The sequence below is a fragment of the Scedosporium apiospermum genome (assembly GCF_000732125.1).
Source record: "Scedosporium apiospermum strain IHEM 14462 chromosome Unknown SEQ_SAPIO_0104, whole genome shotgun sequence".
Lineage (NCBI taxonomy): Eukaryota > Fungi > Ascomycota > Sordariomycetes > Microascales > Microascaceae > Scedosporium > Scedosporium apiospermum.
Genome location: NW_015971805.1, coordinates 87981 through 115596, shown reverse-complemented (window position 1 = coordinate 115596; position 27616 = coordinate 87981). Strand labels below are relative to the sequence as shown.

The 27616-nt window shown below is 51.2% G+C and overlaps 6 protein-coding genes and 3 pseudogenes across 6 annotated transcripts; 4 read left to right on the top strand and 5 right to left on the bottom strand.

Moving 5' to 3' along the window:
• Nucleotides 1-129: 129 nt before the first annotated feature.
• SAPIO_CDS6518 (Uncharacterized protein) lies at nt 130-2248 on the bottom strand (the record flags this gene model as incomplete). The annotated part of the gene is made up of 6 exons (XM_016788598.1): nt 130-1020; nt 1084-1272; nt 1340-1550; nt 1622-1918; nt 2017-2102; nt 2162-2248. The coding sequence occupies 6 exons, from the start codon at nt 2246-2248 to the stop codon at nt 130-132; spliced, it is 1761 nt and encodes a 586-aa protein (XP_016641751.1).
• A 1326-nt stretch (nt 2249-3574) lies between these two features.
• On the bottom strand, nt 3575-4063 carry SAPIO_CDS6517 (annotated as a pseudogene; the record flags this gene model as incomplete).
• A 1071-nt stretch (nt 4064-5134) lies between these two features.
• Nucleotides 5135-7797, bottom strand: SAPIO_CDS6516 (Quinate repressor protein; the record flags this gene model as incomplete). The annotated part of the gene is made up of 2 exons (XM_016788597.1): nt 5135-7680; nt 7737-7797. The coding sequence occupies 2 exons, from the start codon at nt 7795-7797 to the stop codon at nt 5135-5137; spliced, it is 2607 nt and encodes an 868-aa protein (XP_016641750.1).
• Nucleotides 7798-10421: 2624 nt separating this feature from the next.
• On the top strand, nt 10422-10829 carry SAPIO_CDS6515 (annotated as a pseudogene; the record flags this gene model as incomplete).
• Nucleotides 10830-12803: 1974 nt separating this feature from the next.
• SAPIO_CDS6514 (uncharacterized protein) lies at nt 12804-16430 on the bottom strand (the record flags this gene model as incomplete). Its single annotated transcript, XM_016788596.1, has 6 exons — nt 12804-13032; nt 13250-13628; nt 14909-14999; nt 15057-15716; nt 15781-16159; nt 16240-16430. 6 exons carry the CDS (start codon nt 16428-16430, stop codon nt 12804-12806), a joined length of 1929 nt encoding a protein of 642 aa, XP_016641749.1.
• A 732-nt stretch (nt 16431-17162) lies between these two features.
• SAPIO_CDS6513 (uncharacterized protein) lies at nt 17163-20150 on the top strand (the record flags this gene model as incomplete). Its single annotated transcript, XM_016788595.1, has 8 exons — nt 17163-17226; nt 17481-17969; nt 18044-18075; nt 18142-18955; nt 19186-19290; nt 19391-19489; nt 19547-19575; nt 20025-20150. 8 exons carry the CDS (start codon nt 17163-17165, stop codon nt 20148-20150), a joined length of 1758 nt encoding a protein of 585 aa, XP_016641748.1.
• Nucleotides 20151-22019: 1869 nt separating this feature from the next.
• Nucleotides 22020-23708, top strand: SAPIO_CDS6512 (Quinate permease; the record flags this gene model as incomplete). Its single annotated transcript, XM_016788594.1, has 2 exons — nt 22020-22908; nt 22972-23708. The coding sequence occupies 2 exons, from the start codon at nt 22020-22022 to the stop codon at nt 23706-23708; spliced, it is 1626 nt and encodes a 541-aa protein (XP_016641747.1).
• Nucleotides 23709-24198: 490 nt separating this feature from the next.
• Nucleotides 24199-25337, bottom strand: SAPIO_CDS6511 (Uncharacterized protein; the record flags this gene model as incomplete). Its single annotated transcript, XM_016788593.1, has 3 exons — nt 24199-24303; nt 24368-25002; nt 25100-25337. The coding sequence occupies 3 exons, from the start codon at nt 25335-25337 to the stop codon at nt 24199-24201; spliced, it is 978 nt and encodes a 325-aa protein (XP_016641746.1).
• A 975-nt stretch (nt 25338-26312) lies between these two features.
• Nucleotides 26313-27386, top strand: SAPIO_CDS6510 (annotated as a pseudogene; the record flags this gene model as incomplete).
• Between the last annotated feature and the right edge of the window lie 230 nt (nt 27387-27616).

Below are 27616 nucleotides of genomic sequence, written 5' to 3'. Positions count from 1 at the left end.
CGGGTCATGGGTTGTGAGGGGTTTCCTATTCACAGGATCCACAAATGAGCGACTGTCAGTCCAGTCTGAATTTTTAACGGCATTGCATTCTTTTTATTTTTATTTGTTTTTAAACTGTCTAAACTGTATTTACCGCCTTCCGACTGGGTGTACGACACATTGTTCATCCGGGGCGTGATCGTGTTCCTCCTCCGCTTCATCCGGCCAGTCCGGAAAACCATCGTCAAACAGATCAGCCAATCTATCCAGCTTGTCGCTCAGGCTGTTATCGTCATAGCGCATGGCATTCTCCCAGCGGGCAAACTCCTCGTCCGTGAGAAGGCATTCGTCAAGCGCCTTCTCCAAGCCCTTAACATTGAGAGCCTCACCGATGAAGACTAGCTCTTGCCGACGATCACCCCACTCGCCGCCGTTGCGCATGTCATATTGCACAAGAGCGTCGACTTCGGGATCTCCAGTCATGTACTCCTCTTGAGGCAAGGTGCAGAACCAAGGGCGACCTCCGGAGAGGGTCAGCATGCCGCCGGCCTGAGACCATTCGCCAGCGCGGTGTGGTCTCGTTGCTAGCAAAAATTCACCCTTGGATCTGAAGAGGCGAGCGAAGAGGGGATCAGCTCTCTTGTTGGCGAGGATAACTTCATTGGCAGGCGGGACCAAATCGTCAACCATTTCGATGTCAACTTCATCTTTGGACCCCCGTAGAGAAGCGGAGGGTGATGGGACTGTTATTGTTGTTGACTGGATGGATGGGCTTCGAGAGGATGATGACTTGTCCGAGGTATCTTGTGGTTTTTGATCGTCGTCGTCCATGCTCATGTCAACGTCATCATCATCGTCCTCTCCTTCTTCCGCATCGCCCTCCTCCTCATCATCCGGATGTTGAAGTTGAAGGATGAACTTGTCATGCAGTAATTTGAAGAGGCGGTAGGGGTGGAAAGGCCGCCTCCGGGCGTAGATGAAGTTGCGGACATTGTATTCCTCGGTCTCTGGTTTGGGAGTAAGGACATTTCGGCCATTGACCTAACAGGAGAAAGAAAGAAGTCAGCTGAGATTAGGAGAAGGTGGAAGATGGGGAATGCTCACTTCTCTTAAGGTCATTGCGTGAAGGTCCTGAAGCCAGCCGTATCCAGTCTGAGCTCGAGCCATGTCAAACATTCCCGTGTTGACAATCTCCTTGACATCGATTTTTCCAAACGACGCCTCTAGAATTTTCGCCCGGTGATTCAGCTTCGTAATCAACTCGATGATGCGAGCTTTGGTCTTTTTATCAACCTAGATAACGCTCTAGTAAGTTTTAGGCCGTAGAAGTTCGGCTCCTTCATGGTAGGGCGGCACAAACCATGTCAACCTTGTTCAGAACAATGACGTCTGCAAATTCGATTTGGTCAACCATGAGGTCCGATACGGTTCTTTCGTCTTCGGGTGTTACGTCATCCCGGCGTGAAGAGAGGAGGTCGTCTGTGTCAAAGTCATTGAAAATTGTGAAAGCGTCAATGACAGTAGCTGTAGTGTCGAGACGGGCAAACTTGTCGAGACCGCCGGCTCTTTTTCTACATTTCGATAACGTTTTAGCATATACGCTACTCAAAGCATAAGATGAACATAAGAGGTGTTAACTTACAGTTGCTTAAGGACCTTGAGCATATCAGCATCGAGTTCGGCACCACCGTCAGCCATCGCATCCATCTGCTCGGCAAGACGGCGGTCAAAAGTCTCGGCGACCTGTTCAGGCTCGCTGATACCGCTACTCTCGATGATGATGTAGTCGTACTCTTGCAATTCAGAAAGGCGGACCAGCTCTTCGAGCAAGTCACCCCGGAGAGTACAACAGATACATCCGTTCTGTAGGGCAATAACCTTTTCTTCCGTCTTGGTGAGTCGATGGGTCTGTTTGATGAGTGAAGCGTCAACGTTGATACTGTTAAAGTATATTAGTACATTTAATCCCTCCCACCTGTTAAGGGACAAAAGAAAAGGGAGAGGAAGAGGAAGAGAAACACGAAAGCTTAGACTGACGCTCCAATGTCGTTCACAATAACCGCGATTCGAAGGCCATGATCACTCTGGAGGATGTGTTGAAGTAGTGTGGTCTTCCCACTACCCTACGCCCAAGTCACGTTAGAAAAATTGTTGGCTGCGCGAGATTTTTGCGAGAACGTACCAGGAATCCAGAGAGGAGGGTGACTGGGAGCGGCCTAGTAGGCTGCCTTTGCGCCGCGCGGCTCTTGGTCCTGGTTTTGCGAACCATTGGATTTGAGTTTCTCTGGCAGAACAGGTCGTGGATATCGACTCGAATGGTGTGATTACAATGGCAAGGATAATAATAGCCACAAGGGTGAGCGTTTAACAGTGTTACAAGGGCATGGCTTGAATTATATACCCTGCTACCTCGACCTTATACACCGACGAGCATGCTGACCACTCCGGTCCATGTTTGAAAGTACATGCCAGACCTCCGAACAGCCAGCCTTCACAAACCAAGTCCATTGTCCACTCATGTTCGCCGGATTATGCATCAATATGTGACAGGTGCCGTTGAGGCTATCAAGGTGTCTCCCCTGCATTGGGCCGTCAGGGTCCCAGTAACCTTGATGTCTCTGATGGTCCACGGATTTATCCGCTTAGCACGCAAGAATCGTGAGAAACTGCGATAACTGGGACTGCTACGCCTGTAGATCCCAGTCTAGACTACACCATGAACGAATGGGATGCACTGGATATTGGATTAGTTCCATCTGGTCAAATATGGCTGCATCGTTAAGTAGTACCCCACGCGGCCGAGGATCCGTGGGAATCGGAAGATGCGAAGCTTGATTAGACCCCACCCGACCGCCGGAAACTTTTCGATTTTGAGCCCACGAATTCTAGGGTGCAATGAGAGTACCCGATGCGCCTCTTTCCTTGGTGAATGCTAGATGTATGCCCTAGGGCCGAACTTCAAACCCACACATCTCGAAATTAATACGTTTTATCTCCAAGATCCACCGGTTTGTAGTCTGTTCATCCTCACGACCGCGCTCGCGCTCGGGGTTGGCGCTACAGGCGGGCCAAGAATCTCCCGACCCCGTCGACAGGCCACCTAGAGATGGCAAATTGACAGGCCCGGTACCCAATTCTTTAATGTTCCTATCTTTGTAAAGGACTCAGCCCACAATCTAGGAATGCTCTGCTCAGACATACTTGAAGTTGCCGCAACCCTCGTGGATTGTTGACCTTAGCTTCCGCTCAGTCAGACTAAGATTCTTAGGAGAAGATTACCCATTGGTTGTCTGTCCACTGAGAGAAATCCTTTACATTTGGCCATACACGTGTCGGCTACAGAATCCCTCGAGTCCTCATCAGCTACAGGAGGTGCCACTTCCTCTTTATCCTATCCACATACCTCTTCGCTTCCCTCTCCCTTACACTATATTCACTAAAGTGAAGCCAACTCCTGGAATTTGGTGTTTGAAGCAGACAGAGTCTAGTCTAGCCTCATTTAACTCCGAATTTGGCGCCGAGGAAACCCGAGCAACGCAGGAGGTGGATGATGGACCATCCTCAGAGAGAATGGACGGCTGACAGCGCCTTTCCTTCAATATGGCTCAAGAAAGTCCCACAAGGCCCCTTCCCCTTCCCCTTTGACCTCAATCAATGTCGCTCCGTCCTCCGCAACCGCCATGCTCCATTGCTTATCGCCGTGCCTTGTCAAAAATTCGTACCCGCCTTTCCGATTGGGCAACAAGTTGAAGTACTCGTGGCCTAAATGCTTCTTCGCGTTCGCAACATACCTCTTGCTCTCGTCGTACCGTCCAATGTACGTTCCGGAAACGGAGTTGCGGAACCCCAACCAGCCGTCTTTTCGCACACAGCGCCAGTAAAACCCATCGCGCATCCCATTGCCATCGCAGAGTCGCAGCTCGCCATCCACGAGAGCAATTATTCTACCCGTCTCGCGGTGACGAATTATAAAGGTGCAGCCTGGGGCCGGAATTGATTCTACTAGTTTGCGAGGATCATAATCTTCCGTGGCGACTGTGTGGGTTGGCGTAAGACGCCCCTCGGCGGTGGAGGCCGTAGACATAGTATCGAAGGTGTCCATACTCGGTTCAGGCTTTGATTTCTTTCCTCCGTTTCCCTGGAGGCTAAGGACGAGGCTCGAGCTGGGACCAGGGTGTTGATTGATGATGGCGAGGGGGAAAGAGGTGGGGAAGAGATGACACAAGTCACTCACAACCAGTGACGTTGTAAACTACGAACCAACACTATTAGGATTTCATAGGCGGGGGGAAATCGAATGGCCTTCAATCCAAGGCATCATCATCCACTGTGAATGGCCAATGATGGAGTCTGTGGGAACCAAGCCCTGATTGGCTGGTTGGCCCCTTGAGTTCTACCGAACCTTTGCCGAGACGCTAGATAGTTTGGGAACACTGTTCCCAGGAAGAAACCTTCTTCTTCCCAATTAAGCAACGATATCACCAACAGAGTCCGTCAAGCCTTCGGCCTGCTTACTAAGAATATGGAAATGAAGCTTTCTTCGTCCTGCCTGAAGTGTGATTAAGGCCAATATTGCAGCAAAACTCTATTAAAGCTGGCTCGCTTCAGAAATGTAACAACATTGAAGTAAATGAAACCCTCTGGGGAGAAGGCATTGACATCAATGCCAAAGTCGCCTTCGCCAGTCAACTCCTCGTTCTACATAGCGCCTACAAGCCCGCCCTGTCGCCTGACGTTGAGCTCTCGTGGACTGGTTTCGGGGAGAGTGACCAAGTTTAGGGATGCAAGCCTAGGCAATGGTCCCCCAATCTGTCCTCCAAGAAAAATACTACCTTATTTTATCCTAAGCAACCAGCATTCCATGAAATCAGGCCAAGCAGCATGAACCAAACCGACCGGTGTTTAGAAACTTCTCACAACAAGCGGGGCAAGATGGCTGAGTGGTTAAAGCGTCAGCCTGCTACCAGTAGTGAGCCAATCCCTTCGGGGGCGTGAGTGTGAATCTCACTCTTATCGTTTATATTTTTTGCCCTCTCTTTTTGGGGAGGAGACTGGGCTCATCTGCGCCGGAGAACCGACCCATTGCGAAAAATAGATATACAAACACACATGCACAGCAAAAACTACGTCCGTCTCCCTCCGGAGGCCCCCAGCCTTATGGCTCCTGATCCGCTATGGTCCTAATCCTGGACTGTATCTCATGAAAGAGAGGTTCGCCCTCCAGGATGGGATACGCTCGAAGGGCTGCCCTCCGCATCAATCGTCGGGGAGCCCTCCTCCCTGTAAACAGTTCAAACTGAGCAAAACCTTGTTCCGGGAGGAGGTCAAGGCCATCCATCGCGACCCAGCCTCTGTGCGAATGTTGTCTCGTCTGCTCCAATAACGGGGTGTCGAGGGTCTTATATCCCAGCTCGATGACCACTCCGCCAGTGGGGCTCGTCAGCCAACTCTGAGGGGCGGTAAAGTCAGGCGAGGGTAGATCTCCAATGTTATGGGTGGGTATGCAAGAAAGGATCATCGTTGGCGGATTAAACGAACCCGGCCAAGGCCCATTTTTATCCTCTAGGACGTGAAAGTTCGCAGCCTTTTTGGTGCTATTATGTCCTGGTCCGAGACGAGGTAGGCCAACTTCATTGAGCAGAGTGGTGAAGTGACTCACGAGATCGTGTGCTCTCTCTGGAGTGCGGTTGTAAATGACGATATTCCTCACGCCGAGTTGAAGTAAGGCATAAACAGCAGCCCTCGCCATGCCTCCAGCCCCAACTACGACGGCAGTTGACGTGGATCGCACAGCGTTGGCCGGCGACAGACCCCTACGGACACACGCTCTGATACCGATCCAGTCGGTATTCTCCCCGAACAGCGCCATAACTGGGCCTACTCTGTTGGACTCTCGACTTAGTACATTGACGTCTGGAACGGTTCCGTCGGAATTAAGGCGGCGGACCGGAATCAAGGTGTTAACAGCCCCGAGAGCTTTGGCATGGGGGCTGAGAGAATCGGTGAGTTGAATAATATCCACCTTAAAAGGAAGTCCAACTGACGCACCCGCAAAGGAAGGATCCTTAATGAGAGGGGCAAGTTTCTGGATAGAGTCTGCCGAATAAGGGGAATAGTTATACGGAATCCCGCAACTTTCGAGGGCGGCATTGTGCATTGCTGGCGAAAGACTGTAATCGACGTTAACGCCGAAGACGTAAAGCTTCATAGGGTCGAAGACAAAGGATGAGTACAGTGCCTTGGTAGCCTCTATCGCTGTAATGCACGGGAAGTCTGGAGTTCGCGCGGTGGTGTGAAGGGTTGATGAGGGTTTTGGCGCGACTGAGGTTAAAATAGGATTAAAGCATGCAGAATGCCGGCCTAGGAGACCAGAATTATAGGCAATCACTGGTATAGGCAAATCTCGGAGCCTCTTAACGGAGAAGCGTAGACAGTCCACAGAAAAGTTATCCTGCATGCTCGCAGCCGGACGTACAAACCGCACGAGGTCGCATCCCAAGCTTTTGGCGCGCTGATACCGAGATATCCAGATGGGTGACTCCCAGGAATCTTCGCCGGTGGTGGATTCAAGGTTGGCTATGATCTTGCTCCGATGTTGGGTAGAGATGATACGGGAAATATCGTCATCCCCAAGTCGCAGATCGACGGTTACAAATTCCGCTGCTAGTCGGAGACCATGGCCAACAGCACTCATATATAGAAGCTGCCAGCCGGTGTCTGCGTGGACATTCCTTGGTGCTAAAACATGAAAGACAATAGGCAACACGGTATTGCGGCGAATGTTTCCAACAACTCTTGCGATTTCTCTGGCCCGATCGAAGCTGATCCCGGAGTTGCGGGCATGGGGCGTCTCTGACGTCGGGCTATTGTTGCTACCCCCCTGCGGCCAGAGATCATCAACGACAATCTCGATTGCGTCCGCGCCGGTCTCGATTTCCTCAATCTCGATATCTGAGCTCAGCAGAGCGGAAAGGGGCATGGACACGGCATACGTGAAATCTCTCGCTTCCGTAGGCATGTTTGCGAGTGGGAATGCCGTCTCAATAAAAGGTATGGACTCGAGGGGCATAAGGAGGGATAGGAATTTCAGAAAGTGTCTTTCAGCCCGCTTCAGAGTAAGATACGGTGCTAGTGATCTGCAAGCTATAGAGTCGTCTTGATCACGCTCGGGCGTGGAGAGTCGAGTCGGGCTTTCGGTAACATTGAAGAAGTGAAAATTTGTACAGGTATGAAAGACTGCTCCGCTAGCATTTAGAAGGTTTGCCATCTTGGCCTTGTCTAGAATTTTGAGGTGCTCTTGGACCGCCTCAGCATCTCTACTGATGAGGATAACTGGGCTCGTGGCGCGTAGGTCGCGGAGGAGAGTCAGGATGTTTCGCTCCAGCCAGGAACAAATGATCACGCAGCCAGTGGAGTGGTTAGCGAGCACAGACTTGAGAACGTTGGCCTGTTCCGTCTGGCATTTGGCAGGTCCCTCGAGTCTCCTAAACTCGGCGCTAGTCAAGCCGACAGACTGCTGAAAGACTTTTTCCAGGTCAACCATCATACGTTCCATGGCAGCGCAGGCAATAACGCCTAACGTGGACTTGCCAGAGCCTCGAATGCCAACCAGCACAATGGAAGCGTCGGGGGCGAATTGACACGTAGTTGGAGGACCCGACGCTCCGATAAGATCGGTGGCTCCGCGATCGATACCATTGCCTTTGCCGATTAGAACATCGTCTTATCATGGAGATGGTAGAATGGGAAGAACCAACCGTTCAGCCAGGGTCGATCGACGATGGGATCACCCGCGACCGTGTCAACTTGACTGGGCATTTCAAGTTCCGCAGGTGAGAGAGACGCTGGATACACAAGCTCACGAATGTTTGGATGATGGTGTCCCGTTCACCCCGGCGCTATCCCGAGACAGAGAAAGCGGAAAGCAACAAGGGCAGCTCAATAAAAGTGATGAAATTCGTCCATCAAAAAGAGGCTACAATTTCTGACAGATCCCCTGGTGCATCAATCGGCAGCAGCGCAGTCAGAAATGGAGGAGGCAAGGTGGTTGCAGTAGGGACTTCAGCGTTGCTGGTTTCCCCCCACAATCAGCAATCGATCCTCCTCACTTTTCACTGGAACTCGCTAGTGGGTCACATCTTGAAATGACAAAAGACCAGCCAAGTACCCTCAGAGTATCATTGCCTTCAAGTTGGGCCTCTCATCCCCGGTCCTCAACCCCGCTCTGGGTCCGCTTCAAGCACTACTACCGAAGTAGGAAAGGTTCCGATCCTCTGACCGACAGGATACTTCGTCACGACTTATTCGCAAGTTGTTTCCCCAGGCTCCTCCACACGCCCCCACAAACCATACCCTACACACCGCACTGTCCATGCGGGGAGCCGACTGTGGGGAGTAGGAACGGTCCACCAACTTTCCCCTCGCGTTCTCATGCTCCCTGGCATTAAATCTTACAACATAGACAGTAAAATGAGAGCAATTCACCAGCAGCACTGTCGTTTGCCGTCCTGCCTTTCTCTGTCGACCCAGCCGTCTGGACCATATCGATTTCTTCTATCGGTGAAGGGAACGCCCCTTAATGACTTCATAGTCATTAACCTAGGAAACTTCCTGATTATTTCCATGGCCCGATACCTCTGGAAATATCCATTATGCCACAAAATTTGAAGCGGTCCGTAGCAGCCTCCGATACGGGCGATCGCAGCTCGGATCCTATCATACAACCCAAGAGGCGGAGGGTATCGCGGGCATGCGACACCTGCCGAAGCGCCAAAGACAAATGCGATGGAGCAAAACCACAATGTCAACGGTGCATCTCGATGCAGCGACGATGTACCTATTTGAATCCCGAGAAGCGAAGAGGAATCAGGACTGGCTACTTGCGCGCCATCGAAGTTGCCCTGGCCCTTCTGCTCGAGTGCGTTCCCGCATGTGAAAACGTACTGCTTGTAGCTTTGGCCGGACAGGAAGAAGAGGGATACCGAGATTGTTTTCTCGATAAGGACTCCCCGGCGGCCGAGGCGCTGCTCAAGAGATGGCACCAGAGCCAGGCCTATCAGAACATCGACCGCCTGATTTCAAAGGATGGAGGCACACCCCGAAGCGATCCCCCTGCCGGCGGTGATCGAGTCGATAATATTGCAGGGTTTGTTCCCCGATCAATTGATCGAGGACTACCAGCAGGCATTCGAGCGGAAGCCAATGGCGAATTGGACAGATGGCTGGCCACATCCCCGGACTTGCTACAGAATCGAGCCGCGTTGGCGTCTCTAGAATTACCGCCTAATTTTCGACACTACCTTGACGTCTACCACAATTACTCCCACAGCTGGTTCCCAATTCTGGAAGAGGAAGTCCTGGCGCAGGTCATGGCCTCATACTCCCCAATGGCGTTGCTTCCTGATCCGAGAAGCCATGGATACGGTGCACATTCCGAACTATGGAGTGCGTTAGCCGTCGGGGCTGCATTGGATTCCCGCCAACAATCACTGTTTTCCGATAGGCAACTGGGCAGTCCATTCGACGTAGGGAGGCCAAGTGATACTGCATCGTGGAAGACACATACTCACATTTACTCCACGGCGCGGCATCTCATCCCGCCAGAAGATGGAAGATTAGTCGAACCTCACGTGCGCTCCCTTCTCCTACTCTCCTTGGTTAAGCTCACCCACGACGAACTCAACGCAGCCTGGCTGCTGGTAGGCCAAGCTGTTCGGCTTTTCCTACATCTACAGCTTCCACGACAATGTAGTCGCGAAGAAGCCACTTTCGCCAAGCAAGACCTCATTGTTTTCATGGCCTGCTTTATACTAGATACCCTCGTTTCTCTCAGACTCGAAAAGCCGTCTCATCTGAGACCGGAAGACCTTCCGAATACACTTCACCCGAGTCATCCACAGTTCAGACTCTTTTCGGCCGCTCAAGAGCCCCTGGGGACGATCTCATCACCATCTCCACTGGCGGTATTATTTCAACAATATAAATTTTTGCGAATTCTGAACCACCATCTATACTCTCGAACAGGTGAAACTTCAACCCTTCCTGGATCCAGACCCGCTGATCTAATCCGGTCTCTTGATCCACCATTCCATTTCTGTAACGCCCTCGTCCACGCAGATCTCACACCAAAAGCCCCCGCTGCATCTCTGGTTCATGCCGCGTTCTTGGCGGCGTCAGTTCTCATTTCGCCAATATCAATGCCGCGATTGATAGAAAGTTTAATCGACGTCGCCAGCCATTGCGTCTCGGGCGCAGGCGCACATGGCTCACCTATACTTTTGACTTTATACCTGGAGCTTGCAATTGGAAATCACCGCATTGAGTGTTTGAAAGCGGATGAGCAGATACGGATGCTTGAGATTCTAAACATTCTCAAAGGTCGACATGAAAGTAGTCGGTATACTCATTCAGTTGAGGGTCCAAGTGTGACACCGCGATCCGCAATGGAAGGTCTAACTCCAGACCAGGCCGCTTCAGGTCCGATGTTCGCGGGCGATAGCCTAGGAATGCCCGAATACATCCGCGCCGGGGATTTCTCAGATACCAAAGCACCCTACAACAACAACCCCGTGGCACCTGGTGCCATTCAATCTCGAGCAGATACTAGTTCTGATGCCGCAGTTAGATTAGATCCGCTTCTGGGTGGCGATTTAAACAATGACGACCAAGGCATGGTGAATCTAGGGAGGCTGGGGGCATGTAGTGTGGACTATGACGCCATACTCGATGAACTTTCATCGCTAGACTATGTGGATAACATAGAACCGGACCCGCAGTTCCTAGCTAACCTAGGATTTGCTCCGGGCTGCGAGCCGAATGAGATGTTCAATGGAAACTTCGGCTCGTTTTAGAGTCGAGTGGAACCAAAAGTCACACTGCTCGGCGCCTTTGAGCAATAGCGGCAATACAGAGGGAAGGGAATGACTTCGATCACTTTTCCCCTAGCGTCATGACTTACGTCAATTGGAGGGATGATGTTTTGCTGTGCTTGACTGCCCCTCAACTTATTCAACGAACAAATGAACAAGTTCAATGGAACTGAAATACCCCCGTGTCGAATCGAACCCTTGTACTTCGTAGTGCCGGGATAGAGAAGGAGTAAGGCCAGGGGAAACTTGATTTCTGCCCAGATTTCCTCGTCCAGGGACCAAGATACACTTCCTCTCACCTAAACCTTACGACTACTTCATGTACTTCCAGCTCGCTTAGCACCAGTGGGCCGCCTCTGCTAATCTCGGCTAGCGCAACCTACGTCGTAATTCACAATCTCCGAGGAGGGGCTTGGCAACGACCACTATATCGGGAATTAAGATCGGGCTTTCCACGGGGTTAGCTCATCTTCCAAAACAGCCGACTCAAATCACCGGAATCACGAATTATGGTCTTATGGGGGGTAAGTTCAGGAATATGTGGTGCAAATTCCCAAGAAGTAGCATTGATGTTTCCCCTACCTGTGTACGCATACTTCCGTATTTGACCAATCATTTGTCTCATGCATCCTGCGGACGCCATAGTGTTACATCGCGGTCTTCTTCGGCAATGTCTTTATCCGCCCCCTGCCTTCCCCAGGAGACGTCTTTCACTTGATGGAAGATTGATTACTTGATGTCCCATGTAGTTTAATACCTCCTTGTTAGGACAGAAACTTCAGCTGAATACACAAATCCGAAGACAAGGAGTAGTTATTGAGTGGCTTAAATTGATTCACGAGAGAAAGACGAAAAGAATAATGACATTTACTAAAGTAATTCCTCGAATTTAGACTCTACTATGGATCACAGTCCCTTCATTTTCCAGGCCTCTCAACTGGCATAGAACCAAAACAAAAAGTAAACACCCTTTAGTAACTCTATGTATGAGAGCTCATGATACTAGCACCAGGTAGTGTCTAGTCGAAGTAACCGGAAATATCAAAAATGGACACGAGCCCCTTCGTGGCATCAGTTGGCCAGTCCCATCTAGAAGTACATAATGAGTGAAATCCTCGATGGTGATATCAACATCCATGTGTGCTCCTCTTTCCCTTGGCCATGCAGGTCGTTGAGGATCTGTTCACCGTCACCTCTTGGAATTTGGTAAGTCACCGCCCTCTGTCTCTCTTCGAGGTTTGACGATTTCGCCACCTTTCTTCGCGGCCTCGAGACTCTGATTCGTAACTTCCACCGACTACATGGGTTCGTCATTTGATGTTTTGTCGTTTGTGCCCATTGTTAAGACGTTAACGATTAGGAGACGACTCTTGCATCATATATAACCTAAGGATTTTCGCAGTTTGTAGCAAAATTTCTGTTCTCTGCAATGAGTATCTGGCGTTATCAGGTGCCGCGTCTCAGCCGACCGCTAATAATCGATCCTCGGATCTCCTCGGGGAGAATATCTTACCCTTGACATGCCAAGATGAACATCCCTCCCTCAAGAATAGAAATGACAGTAGATAATAAGGTGTCCTGCACCGAAAAATCGCCGTTCTTTGTTCTTTAAGCACGGCCTAGCTTCATCCTCAGCATTAACGGTCCATAACTTAATGCTGCCCTCAGAAGCGCCAACACTCGCCCTAGCCCGGTCAACGCAACGAGCCTGTTCAGAAAAATGAATCTCTTTGCGTACAGAAGTGCCTCTCTATCTCGTTCCTCTTGCGTCATCCCGCCCTGCCACACTTTGCCCATCTGCCAGCAATGTCGAGCTGCTTGCTCAGAGGCCATCCCCAAGTGAGATAAATCTTGTAAATACGTCTCCCACCAGCACTACGTGCCCATCAAAGTGGCTTGGCTGGCTGCACTGCGCCCCAAATACCTTTGTTACGGACGGCTTGGGCGTCGCGGAGACTACCTCTGCGAGGTGGTCTGCCATTTGTGACAAAAAGCGGGCAGCTTGGCGAGCCCGCACGTCGGGGTTGACAAGTCCGGGGGGACTGTGTTTGAGTGGAGTTTGCCATGTATGTCGGTAAAGGCGGCGATCATCTCGGCAGAGTCCTCGGCCATGGGGTAATACCAGACCCAGTTGATGAGACGCCGGCCTGGGTCCACATTGCCGCTCTCGGTTAGGATGATGTAGCTGTTTATAGTAAGTAGTTATAGTTAGTAGTTGACGGTGATGAAGATGAAGAGAGGGGGAGGAGGCCCTACCTTATGAAGTATGACCCCTTGATCGGTATAAAATTAAGCCTGTTCGAAAAATACTCGATACCAGTCTTCGACACCAATTTCCCTGATACAATCCCTCTCGAAGCGATTACCCAGCATAATCCACTCGCATCGGTACCAGTAATAACTTCCTGACAGTTGAGTGCACGCCATCGGCGGCGATGGCAAGCTCGACGTTGATGCTGCCTTCCTCACCGCTCGCCACGTTCACGAACCGCACATGTACAATCCCCTGTTCATTGTCGTAACTCAAGCTTATCACTCGCCTCCCCGACCAATATTCGGTCTTGCCGTCTCCGACCCTCGGTCCCGGAGGGTCTGGTACGGCCTTCGACTTCCACCCATCGAAGTTGGCTCGTAGGACTTGGTACAAGCAGGCCCAGTTACTTATGGTATACGGCCATACAACGTTGACCACGCGGAGTCTCTTGCGCCATGCTACGCTGATGAACCGCGAAGGAATGGCAACAGGCCGGCCGGCGGCATCATAGTTGCTTTTCCTTTTCCCTTGTTGGGAACAGTGAGGCCATATCACGGCCTACGTAATAATAACTAGTTACGTCCTCCCTTGGTGTTCGTCCTGAAATTGACGACGCCATTTGAAATGTCTAGAGCAAAACTACCAAATAATATAAATGCATCTGAACGAAAATATAAGGGCCCCGTATAAGGAAGAATGGCTCTTGTATTCTCTGACGATGAAAAAGACCGAAAACGAGAAAGAGCGAAAAGAGGGAAGCGGGGGCAGGTAAACAGCGATAGAGTTGCGTGCTTAGGCCCCCAAATCAATATTCCAAATAGAGCAGAGGTACGCATTTGGGGTTCAGAAATCCATTTTTCTCGGTGATGCAGCAAAATGCAAAGCAGAGGAGGGGGTGATGTTGTGTGGCCCAATATATTGAAAACACAGCAGTATGAATGCCTGGGGCAGGCGGGAGATCGCGCGATCGTATGATGACCAGCCAATCGGTCTTTGCCGCAGCTCAACTCAAACCAACTTAAGCTACTGTCTCCACAGATACCCAAAGTTAAGTTAACCATTTCTTCTACCAGGGTCTAAGAGGGCGACCAGGGGAAGGCTCGGGTTGGCGTTGGACATGGGCAGCATGATGTGAACCGGTCAATAGTTGGGCTAGCAAAGCCGGTACCTCCCTGCCGGACTCGGGCTCTCTCATAAATATGATTGATGTTTTTGACGTAGTCTGGGCAAGTGGTGTACATGATCCCGAACGCAAGGCAATGCTCTGGAGGCCGGGGAAGAGGAACCGGGCATACCCACTGGGGAATAATACCTCAGGGCACTCTAAACCTCTACATGCAGGCGAACAGGGAAGTGGCCTGCCCAGTGCCTACGCACATCGAAGCATGATGTATCAGTGGCTATACCAAGGCGAGATGCTTTTGATTGCCAATCATCTCTCATTGAAATACATCGATATCGCCCGCCACTGGTTGGAGTTGGATGTACTGCGTGCGCAGTCATTTCCGAATGCGGAATTTGGAAATAGTTGAGTACCGCAAAGCATCTTCGATCTATCCAATATCTGCCGATTTCCCTCCACTAGGTTTAATTGATTACGGGGGTGCTCGAGCGAACGTCCAAGCCAGACCTCAATGCAATGCGCTCTAGAGCCCCACTGTCGTTTTTGCGCGCAGCCATTCGCCATATCTATAGAATAAAATCGGAGCAGGAACAAAGCTTATGGCAAGAAGACCCAGCAGCGAGTTACCCCAGCCATAGCCAAGCGCCTCATACATGCTCGGTCCTGCCAGAGGTAAGAACGTACTTGAAAGGAATCTCAGGAGGTTGTTAGCTCCCAGGGCGGACGCGGCACTGTCGGAACCAAACAGATCGACGAGGTATAGTTGCGTAGGCATCTGCGACTGGTAAGTGACCCTCTGCGTACGCATGGCAGATCACCAAGTGAAACTTACAATGACAAAGAAAGCGCCAAACCCGATAAAGACTGTACCTATCGCGGGCACAATCCAGTGGACTTTGTAGTACACAGTCCAGCCGTAGATAAACAAGCCCACACCGACCAGGGGACTGAACCAGATCATCAACACTAGGCGATATTCGGGCCGTCGCTGCTCCACACGATCAGCCCGCATACGAGCTGTTTGCACCCGGTGACCGAGAGCGCCAAAAGCAAGCATGGCTGAGACGAGAGCAACACCAAGACCGAGGTACATTAGCCCCGACATGGACGTACTGAAACTATACTGCCCCTCAAACACCTCAGTAAAGGTTGTAAAGAGAAGATACATGAGTCCAAATACGAAGGCCGTGTACAGAGACATGATGAGGACGATAGGGGATCGAATAAGCAGCATGGTGGGACGGATCAAGGCCCTGACGAGGACTTGACGGGGTTCAAGAGACTTGGAGGGTGCCGTCGGCAGAATATGCCGGTCTACCGTGTTTCTGCGAAGACGCTCAGATTTACGTTGAAGCAGGACGTTGGGATGTGTTTCTCGCATAATGGCGAGAGCAGTGGCGCCGGAGGTCCCGCCCAACATTGTTAATATCCAGAAGGTCCAGCGCCACCCCATCTCGTCCGCGATGAATCCCCCAATGACAGGGCCGAGCACCTAGATCGTGCACACGAGTTAGCATGAATATAACACGAAGAATAGGGCTGGGCATAAGACTTACCGGTCCAGTCAACGGCCCTAGGCTAAACAAGGCCATTGCAATCCCCCTCTTCTCTAGCGTCGTTATGTCTGCTATTGTCCCGCCGCCAAGAGCCATGGGCGTGCCGCCGGCACAACCTGCGAGGAACCGAAAGGCCATGAATTGGCTAATGTTCTTGCTCAGCGCATTGCCAACTAAGAAAGCTACAAAAGTCAGGCTCGCAGTGTGGTAGACAAAAAGACGGCCGTAGGCCTCGCTGATGGGGGCAATGAACATTGGCCCGATGGCCAGGCCAAGGACATAGATTGTGATGGCTAGCGTGCTGACATGATGTGAAGAGATATTGAAGTCAGTGGCCAGGCCACCGATTCCCGGAGCACACATTGTTGGTCCCATGTTCCTTTTGTGGGCAGAAGGTTTGATGTTAGCAGGCGCTACCCAAAACAGAATTCACGTCGAACCGGACAAAGGAAGCCTTACGTGACGAGAGCGAGGATGGCGACCACGATAATGTGTGACCACTTCTTGCGCAAAGGCCAGTTTTGAGGGTTTTCTGGGTCGTCGGGTCCATCCCAGTCCAAGATGCCGCGCACTCTAACCTCACGCTCATTCTGTGGTTCTTCCTCGAGCTGCCTGGGCCGCTTGCCAGAGCTGGAACTTTCCCGCGACATAATCTTGTGTAGATATTTGCGATGACTGTTGGTTAGGATTACCTTTGAATGATTTCTAGACACTGGTTGCTCGCATTGGAGAGTCGTAAACGAAGGCCATCGAGCTGTTTAAGAATCCAAATCCATGGTACCGAGGGCGGAAATGCGAAGGCGGAGATAGGCGTCTGACCTCACCCTCGGCCGGAAGGATTGCCGTGGATACACCAAGCATAACTGACATGGCATTCCGTTTTCAGGGGTTGTTTGAGAGGATAATTATCGATGGGTCCTTGGCGAAGAGCCCCGGCCAGCCGCCCTTGTTTGCACACCTGCAAGCGGGACAGAGGGGTTGTAAACGCCTCAATGATATCGATTACACCTGTCATCATACACTTCAAATGCAAGACAAGATGAAATCCATCGGCCCTGTAGACAGCTCGAGATAAAAGTACCTTGCGCCATGCCGCACCAGTCCGCGATAGTGGGGCCGCGGAGCGGAGGGTCGGGCGGTCGGAGGATCGGATCGGACCGTCATCGCAGGGGCTGTGTAGGGTTGGAAATGGAAAATATCTGGGCTCTGATTGGCTTCGGCCATTACTAATCCTCACATTTTGTTCTCGCCTCGACGACATCGTCTCGTCGGCAATTCTCACTCCGTCAATCCATTACTTCTATCCTTATCCGCTTTCTAGGCAAAGATCTTGGGAAACTTGTTTACGTCCTCTGCCAGCGAAGCTTCCATCATCCTTCGTCATGTCAACGGCTCCGCATCCACTCCCAACATCAGCTCCGTCACCCTCCTTGGGCCAAACGGAGAGTGAGGCTATTCCAAGCCCCCAGCCCAGTGTTAGCCGGCGCCGAGACAAGCCGCAGCTGTCTTGTAATTACTGTCGACGACGCAAGTGAGACCGCGTTCGCTCCCTCGGGGAGCCCCCTACTTGTAGTTGGCAACTCTGACAGCCCTCAGATCGCGGTGTGATCGCCTGCAACCCTGCTCTGTTTGCTTGACTCGTGGCCAGCCATGTACCTATCCGGACAATCACAGAGCTAATTCCCTGCCGAGACCGACAGCCAATGCACCGGCGCTGAGTGTGCACGATCGCCTTGCGCAGCTTGAGCGCCTTGTCTTGCATCTGAGACCGAACTCGATCAATACGGCCCACCCTGGAGCAACATCCGACTCCTCTCGCGCCGATCCACCGGATACGGCAAAAGGGGATAGGCTAGTTGATGAACGCTCTGAGTGCGGAAGCATGCGCGTTAGTCCCTCAGAGCTCAGCTATGTCGGTGTGGACCACTGGGCCGCGATTCTAGATAACATCGCGGATCTGAGGGATCATTTCGACCGGGAGGAGCATCTTAGGCTCGCCAATACCCCTGACAAACATCTGGATAACGACAATGGGAGTGGGGGAAGACCACCGCCGCGTCATGCGCTGCTTCTGTATGGATGTCGTCAGCCAACTTCGCGGGCTGAAATTCTCGCCGCATTGCCGCCAAAGGACGCAGTAGATCGCTATATCTCACGCTACTTCAACCGCGTAGATTTGGTTGCTTCATGTTGGTACAAATGCCATTCTCCTGCTCAATGCCATTTGCTGGAGTGGCTGACACTATGCCATCTTGGACCATAGCCGTTGTTCATGGCCCTAGCTTTCTGCGAGAGGTGAGTAGAGTCGTGTGACATACCTCAGTCCGTCATGATTTCTTTTGCGCATGCTGAAGGATGCAGTATGCGGCCTTCTGGACGGACTCATGTAGCGTATCAATTGTATGGATCGGCCTTCTCTTCAGCATGATGTGTCTCGCTCTCCTGGCCTCGGACGACGCTGATGCTATGCCCGGCACCGAAGCGGAGCAGCAGTGGCTGCAAATCGATCTATATCGTGAAAGGGTCGTGCAGTGCTTGATAATGGGCGAATATACAAATTGTGGGCCATACGTCTTGGAAACCGTCATCAACTACGTTTACGTTGAATTCGCCATCCGATCTGACGCCGATAAGGATGTATGGTTCCTACTTGCGCTCGAGGTCAACTTGGCCATGCGCATGGGCTACCACCGTGATCCCAGTCACTTTCCTTCCATTTCGCCCTTCCAGGGAGAAATGCGGCGTAGGCTCTGGGCGACTGTTCTGCTGGGAGATATTCTCATATCAAGTCAGATGGGCATGCCACGCATGATCTCCGACCGGGACTGCGACACGGCCGAGCCTCGGAACCTTAACGATGCCGACATCGATGAAGGTACTACAGAGCTACCGCCGTCTCGGCCAGAGACTGAATTCACTGCGGCCCTAGGCATTATCGCTCGGAGAAGGATATTGATGACTCTAGGCACTATACTAGATCTGACATCCTCAATCAAGCCTTGCACCTATGCGGAGGTACTGAGAGTCGATGCCGTACTGCAAGAGGCGGCAGAAAATATCCCCACTCCTCTGAAGATGAAGCCTATGGCGGCTAGCGTCACTGATTCAGCGCAGGTCATCATGGCTCGGTTATTTATCAGCCATATGATCTACAAGGGGAGAGTCATGCTTCATGGTAGATTCCTTTACTTAGAGTCGCCCTCAAAAGATGAGGTATCTGTCGCTCACTCACGCGACGCCTGTCTCAATGCTTCGCTCGGCGCTCTGCAGGTACAGCACGTTCTAGACGAGGAGACACGCCCCGGGGGTCAACTTCATACGATGCGCTGGCGTGTAACCTCTATCATGAACCACCAATTCCTAACGGCGACCATGATACTTTGCTCATTACTGCATCGGGGTCAGACGCTAAGCCGCAAAGGGGAAGTCGTGGCAGCGTTACGGAGAGCGAGATTGATTTGGATGAGGAGAAGTGCCAGTTCTCAGGAGGCCAAAAAGGCAGCGGGAATTGTGAGTATGGTGCTTGCAAGGGCGGATGAAGGCTGCACTTACGATGTCGGGCTTGCCGACTGGGGTAGCGAAGGCCCAGAAGCTAGACGGAATATGCCAGCTGATCCCTGCCGTGCTGCCAATGAGAGTGGGAATGATGCTACTATGGGATTCGAAGATGGACAGGAGAATCTGCGGGAGAGAAGGACTCCGTATGGAGGTGAGCCTGGAACTACCGCCCAGCTCAACACATACAAGCTGACAATGATATCGCCAGGGGACCAATTCTTTACGCCAGATCTTGTGGTACCATTTACACTGGGCAATACACAGGGACATAGTTTCACGCTTAATGCAGGGTCGACAGAAAGCGGCGAAGATGGATCTGTACTAGATGAATGGATGGTATGGTGATGGATGGATTTGGAAGAAGTGGTGATAAATCCCAGCTACCCAGTTGAGGGGAAGTAATAATTATTGCCGCCAGGGAGGTTTTATTAAAGGAGTCTAGATAGACCAAATATCAGACATTTCCACGTACAAGGAGCGATGTCCGCTAATTCCCTGCGTTGGAATATCCTGGGACTGTGAATCATGAATGAGCGTCCCTTGTTACAGGGACTTACCCATCCGACCAAAGTGAATGCAAAGAGCTAAAAACTTACTAGGGTGGTTAAGATGGAGAATTCTTGATCTTAGGCACATCTTCGGCTCCCTCCAGCCGGGAATTAACTACTGACTGATTCCCACCATAGATTGCGCAGGCTCGGAATCCCGGTGTCTCGCTGCACCACTTCGGTGTGGTTGTCCGCTTGCTCCAGATTCAGCACCGAAAGACACTGCATGTTGTAGTTTCTCCTAACAAGCAGGACGACACTTAGGCTACCGAAAAGTTAACAAGGATATGTAGACCTATGTTCATCACCTTGATTGAGCCACATGTTCCTACAGGGCAAGTGTTGTCCCGTCAGATACTCGTATGCCTAGCGAAGAGTCCTCTCGTTGCCCCGCATTCTTGGGAGGGTGGAGTCGGACTGCTCGTGAGGGGCCAGCGACGGACTGTTTTCCTGTGGAGCTTGCGCCCATGGCGATAAGATGGGACTACCCGTGATCTCATCTACATGCGCATCTAAGTTATCTAGCAAATAAAGCGCACGAGAGTATGTTACTATGTAACTCACTTCTCAGAAGTCCTTTGCATGTCCTGCCATTCGATATTTCTAGAGTTCTCATTGGCTGAATCCGTGATCCTGGGTCCTGGTTCCTGACTCCTGAGGAACACCAGGCCTAAATATTCAAACTCCTCATCTTCCGAGTCCCGACCGAATCAAGGCCGAAACCCTCGGTTTAACTGGCAACACAATTTATTCTCGCCGGATTGTAAAAGCTATGGGGTATATAACGCTCGGTAGTCATCGATTCTCCGACAACTTCTCTACAATAGCCTCCCGTAATTTGTCAATACTATCCAACATGTCAATCCCGAACTTTTGGCAAACTATTTGCACATTTCCCCTCTTCCAATACCCTTCAGGGCATACGGCGATCACTTTTCCGGGAACTTGCGCGGAGAGCCCAAACTCCAAGAGACTTATCGGAGCCTGCGTGGCTGGGTGGAAATATACCGCCATATAGTCCGCCTTCGATTGCTTGTCAAGCTCCCATAGGACCTGCTCGCGATAGGGAGCAAAGTCGATGTCCTCGCGCCATGTGCTGTCCCAATCCGCGCGGTATGGATTGAAAATTGTGATGGGGAACCCAGAGAGCGAGGCAGAAAGAACTTCGCGCCAATCTATTTTGTCGACTTTGCTTGTGGTGCCCGCGAGGAAGACGGATTTCACTCCCCTGACAGGCTCCTCGGAAGGCGCGTAAATAATCTGGCTCTTCTGACTGGAATTCATTCGGCTGGGAATGTAGCGATGGAGTGGTGTCTGGCTGTCGTGAGATCAGATTCTGAACCACATGATGAGGAAGGATGAACGGCTTGGGCGTTTGTAAAGCGGGGTAGCCTTGAAAAAGTGATTAAGAAAAGATGACTAATATATGTAAGGGGTGGAAATAGGGGTGGGAGATTGATGAATTCTAGACATTTTTTCTTCATCATCCGCATCCCAATACATACCCGTTTGACCCATTTCTGTGACCCGAAAACAACTGATAATTGAGCAGACCGGCGCGGGCAATCTGCAATCTGGATCGTGATTACACTGTGCGTTTCGGGGCTGACATCAATCATGGTTGGAGCTCTCATGAGATTTAGTGCTTCCTTTGAAGTAGCATTGGTGTAAGAGCGAACATTTAGACCTCTCGGGTGATTTGCCCTATGCGTCTTGGTAAGTGACGGTACTATTGGTGACATCCTGCGGTCTTCTCCGGCAATGCCTTTATCCATCCCCTGTCTTCTCCAGGTTTTCCTCCCCGTATCCACCCTGATTGTGGGGTGCATCCGCTAAGGGATGGTATCTAGCGTGTCGGGATGAGCGTTAATTGGAATCGAGACAACATAACACAACTCTCTCCGTAAATGGCCAGGCCCCAAGGAGTAGACAATGAGATTTCATTTAACAAGGCCGGGTCTGTAATATAAAGCCCATGAAGAAGCCATTGTGTCAAGAAGAATATCAACACTGAAGTTTCGTCGGCTCCTCAGTGCGGAGTAGATAATCTCTCAAGCTCTCTTCTGTTTCGCTTTCTCTGGCTGATGCAAGCTCGCACCCGACTGCTTGCTAGGAACCCACGCCATAAGAACCATGTCGATCCTCACTCTCAAGGAAGATCGGCCTACTCCAAAGGCAGTCTACAACTGGCGTGTGTACGCTTGCGCTGCCGTCGCGTCCTTCGCATCATGCTTGATCGGATATGAGTCGGCCTTCTTTGGCACAACTCTCGCGCTTCCATCCTTCACCGAAGAATTCAAATTCTCTACCTACCAGGCCAACGATCTGGCCGTCCTCAAGCAGAACATCGTCTCCGTCTACCAGGCCGGCGCTTTCTTTGGCAGCTTAGCAGCATTCGCCACCAGTTACTTCCTGGGCCGTCGCTATTCTCTCATCTTCTTCAATGTTATCTTCGCTATCGGCTGCATCATGCAGATGGCCTGCACCGGGGATAAGGGCTTGGGTTTGATTATTGGGGGCAGGGTACTGGGCGGCTTTGGCGTCGGCGGCTGCTCTAACATGACCCCCATCTACATTTCGGAGCTTGCTCCGCCCGCTGTTCGCGGCCGTCTCGTCGGCCTCTACGAACTGGGATGGCAAATTGGTGGTCTCGTCGGCTTCTGGATCAACTATGGTGTCAATACCACACTAGAGCCCAGCCACTCGCAATGGCTCATCCCTTTCGGTGTACAGCTTATCCCGTCGGGTTTGCTCTTCTTCGGCTGCTTCTTCATTCCAGAATCCCCCCGCTGGCTCTTGTCAAAGGGTAGAAGGGAACAGGCCATCAAGATCCTGTGCTGGATGAGGCAGCTCGAGGCAGAGCATCCCTACATGCTAGAGGAGCTCAGCTACATTGACGAAGATATTGAACGATACCACCGAGAGGTCGGCACTGGTTTCTGGAAGCCCTTCAAGGCCCTTAAGGACCGCAAGGTGCAATGGCGTTTTGTGCTTGGTGGTCTCCTCTTCGTGTTCCAGAATGGTAAGTTTCGTCAAACCAAGCATTGTGACCAGCTCGGTGTGCTAATCCTTGAGATTCTTCCAGGTTCCGGCATCAATGCAATCAACTACTATAGCCCAACAGTGTTCCGAAGCATAGGAATCCAGGGCACAAACACAGCCTTCCTCACGACAGGTATCTTTGGAGTTGTCAAGACCGCGCTCACCTTCGTCTGGCTCCTTATTCTGATTGATCACGCCGGACGACGCCTCATGCTCATTGTAGGCTCTGTTGGTGGGTCGCTTTGCATGTGGTTCATTGGCGCCTACATCAAAATCTCGAATCCCGAAGGCAGTCAGCAAAACAACAAGCTTTCTTCCGCCGGCATTGCCGCCATATTCTTCTTCTATCTCTGGACAGCCTTTTATACGCCGTCTTGGAATGGAACTCCGTGGGTCGTGAACTCGGAAATGTTCAACCAGAACACCCGCTCACTCGGCCAAGCCAACGCAGCTGCCAATAACTGGTTCTGGAACTTTATCATTGCGCGCTTCACAGAACAAATGTTCAACTCTTGGGGATACGGGGTGTATTTCTTCTTTGCTTCCCTCATGATTTTGTCATCCATTTTCGTGTACTTCTTTGTGCCCGAGACCAAGTCCATTCCACTGGAGCGAATGGATCGGCTCTTCGAGTTGAAACCCACATGGCGTGCCCATGGTATTCTCATGGACGAACTGAGGCAGGTGGAGGGTATTGGTGATGAGAACGCCGACCACAAGAGCGAGGAGAAGCCGGTCGTTTTAGAGTTGGATAAGAAGAACATTCCTGCTGATGTCTGAAAGCCCTGGTTGACTAGATGAGATGATACACGCAGCTGTTCCGAAGCACAGTTTCCCCGCTCAATACCAGGTATCCTTATTTTATATTGAAAATTTCTAGTTCTTTTGTGCATGTCGTATTAAGATCCCGAAATATCGCCCGTCTTTCCTACTAGAGTTGCACCCACCAACGAGTTTTAATGTGACTCAGCGTGAGTCATTTAGGCTTTGAGAAGGGCTGACTGTGGACAGGTCAATGCATTTAGATATAGCAGGGCCGTTCCGAAGGTAGATAATCTAAAGAATATTGGTTGCAGGGGGGTGATGGAGTAGGTTTTCCTCTCCAGATTGTGCGACTAGTGATGATGGTCGCGACATGATAGATCACAGTTGGGGTGCATCAAGTGACGATGTTAGCACTTATCAAAATAACCCGTACTATCCTGGAATTTTGTTTATAGATAGAGATATAACATATATATGGGCAATCCAGATAACCATACGACCATTGCTACAGGCGAGGGACGGCTACCTTCTTCGTCACCACATCATTTATCGCCCGCTGAACGTTTATCACTGGCAAGTCCTCAATTTGTCTCCCGGTCCAGTACCGATCCTAGATGTTATGGTTAGCTAGTATTTCTCTCGCAAATCGTGTGGGGGTTTCGGAGATGTCGAACCTGCTCGAGCCCCTGCCAGACCAATGCCTCAGTACCAAGAATCACTCTCCACCCGAGAGCCTCCGCGAGAGCGCCAAGTGCTGTGAAGGGCGTGGGATTATAACACATTTCCAGCATGACGCCTTTCTTTCCCTTCCTCAGAAAAGTCTCTGTAACATCCCTCGCTCTCTTCTCCGCGTCGGTTTGTGGGGGGAAATCAGGTACACAAGCCACAATAGCTCCCGGAGCCTCCAATTTCAAGGCATCGCCTACCGTGTCAACCCTCACAAGACCACGCCCAAACCCCTTGGCCTGGCACTCGCTGAGGACGGAGTCAACCTCAAGCTTGTCACGGTTGACGATATATATGTCGCGGACCTGCATCCATGTGCGGAGGGCGTAGATGGCGCTTCGAGCCGCTCCGCCGCCACCGATCACCATGGCAGGGCGTCCGACAAAGACTTCCTTATCAACGTTGCGGAAAAAGGATTCACGGATACCAATCACGTCCGTATTTGCTCCACAGTATAACCTCCGCCCATCCGGGCCGACGCGGACGAATATAGTGTTGCAAGCCCCGACATCCCTGCATTCGGGAGTTAATTGATCAAGGTGAGAGAGGATCGTGAGCTTGTTCGGCATAGTCACGGAAGCGCCTGTCTCAATATCAGTGACGGATTCTTCAACCTCTTTCCCGGGCATATCTAGGTATTTTCGTTGCACTAGATATTTCTCATTGGTTGTCTGACCCACCATAAAATCGAGGGTGTTGAATGAGTTGGAGGAATGCGTCCACATCGTCCGAGTCGAGCCGCACCTGGGCCCAGTTCAAGCCAAGATCCTTGTAAATCACGCTATGGAGGTATGGCGACAAGGAATTGGCGATCTTCTTGCCGAATAAATATCCGTGTCGATCGAGGCTGACCAGAGGATTGTCCTTACCATCCTTGGGCGTGGTTAGAAGCAGGCCAGGTTCAGGTAATGAGGTCATGGCGATGTTGCTGTCAGTCCAAGGACTTGCCGGAAGTTTGTGAGTGGCCGATGCCTGTAGAGGATAGAGATTCTTGAGATTCCAAACGTCCTCTACCTTCACGGTACTTTATCGGCAGCCAGTCTAGGAAGTCACGGAGTTATATCGAACCTGCCATCCACTAAAAGACAGGGCCAAGCCGTTGAACCCAAGAGCTAAGCCTGCAAAAACAATTCAATTTTTTCCCCGCCTTTCATCCCTGAGCAGGGTCGAACGAGGCCCGTCACGGATGACTCTCTGGTTGACTCTCAAGTAGAGAAAGTACTACGTCTCTCCTCCGTATACTCAACGGGCAGTTTTCTTGAGCCCCGAAGTCGGATAAATCAATAACCGCCCACACCTCCCAGTTCAGTCCGAAATTCCCGATAGCTCCACCTCACTGCAACCCAGTGAAATGCATAGAAAGTTACATCTATCCCCGGATAAGGTCTTAGCCGGGCCGTCTACACCCTTTCACTTCACTTCGACAAGAATACTGGATATTGGAGGTCCCTGCCGGCTTGCATCAGCCACCGGGGTGGGATTGAGATAGATTCGGGTCAATCAGACTCGGATTGGGGAGTATCTGGCAGCGAACCTTGGGCCGAGTCTCGTTCTTGCTCATGGGCACCGCGGAATAAGCAACTGGTTACGGTTACTATCGGCCATGGCTCCAACCTTCGGTTCAGTGAAGCAAGGTATGGAACTTGCGAGTCGCCATGCACCATTCCACCCACGGGAGGAGAAGAGGATGGCCAGTGGAGCAGGCAATGAGCTTTAATAGTGTATGTCGATTTCTAGATATGGCGACATAGCTGCATAATTACAAGCCGCGTTCCGTTTCACACCCTTCATAGTTCTCCTCCAGCCAGGCCGTGAATATATCATATAGGATTCCCCGTACTGATTCAATCCGGACTATTCGTCTTACCAACAGCACCTCTACGTCCTTTAAGAATGCCTTTCAAATTAGGGATATGCACCATTTCTTTAGGCCAGTCTTCGGCAGGTCACACACTCTCAGACAAGCTGAGGGCAGCTCATAACCATGGCATCAAAGGTGTTGAAATCTTCGATGAAGACCTCTACCATCTAGCGGATAGCTTCCCTGGTGGCAGGTCTCTGGAACAGAATCGCTATTCCGCAGCGGTGGTTACCCGGGAACTCTGCGAAAGTAACGAACTTAGCATCATCTGCCTCCAACCATTTCGCCATTATGAGGGCATCCTCGACCGCGGCCAACATGAAATCCGGTTCACCGAACTTAAACACTACATGACCCTCGCACAGCTCCTCCATACGGACCTTATCCTCATACCAAGCACCTTCCTGCCTGCCCATCAGATATCAACGTGTGACGACGACCACGTGGCTGATCTCGTCAGGGCAGCTGATCTTGGCGCCCAGATGCAACCGCCGGTACGGATAGCGTACGAGTCCCTCTGTTGGGGTACGCACGCCGATGTGTGGGAGAAAAGTTGGGAGATGGTTACTCGGGTTGATCGGCCTAACTTTGGAATGTGTATCGATACGTTCAATCTCGCCGGTCGAGTGTATGCTGATCCTGCCTCGCCCTCAGGCAAGACGCCCAATGCGGAACGTGACATCACCGAGTCCTTGAGAAGACTTTTGAATCATGTCGATGTCCAGAAGATCTTTCTCGTGCAGATGGGAGATGCAGAAAAACTTTCGGAGCCTATAATGCCAGGACATATCCTTTACAACAAGACCCAACCTGCAAGGATGAGCTGGTCTCGGCACAGTAGGCTCTTTTACGGGGAGCAGCATCTTGGTGGCTATCTTCCAATTAAAGAAATCATGTTGGTCGTGCTCCGTGGATTGGGATACAAAGGCTGGCTGAGCTACGAAATATTTAACCACCGGCTTTTCAACCCTGACCAGAGCATTCCTGGCGAGATGGCCCAGCGAGCTTCACGGGCCTTTGACAAGATGATTCAGGATATCTTTCCACGTTCAGGGGAGGGGCCTGAAACCGGGTCTACGGCGTGCGAGAATCGAAGTCATTTGTAGTGTGTTATGGGAGAAAGAGTGGTATTATCTTTTTCCCGCTTTCCTTTTTGTCCTCTCCCCTGTTTAAATCATTTTTTCTCCACTTCATCGCCTTCTACTGCTTAAAAGGGAGGAAATATGAAAAATCTGACAACGAGGAATGATGTAATCAATCGTTAGGTCTTTTTTGTTTTCTGTTGAGCGCATGTATGATGTATGTCGGAGAGCCTTTTTGGATCTGGACGACTGGC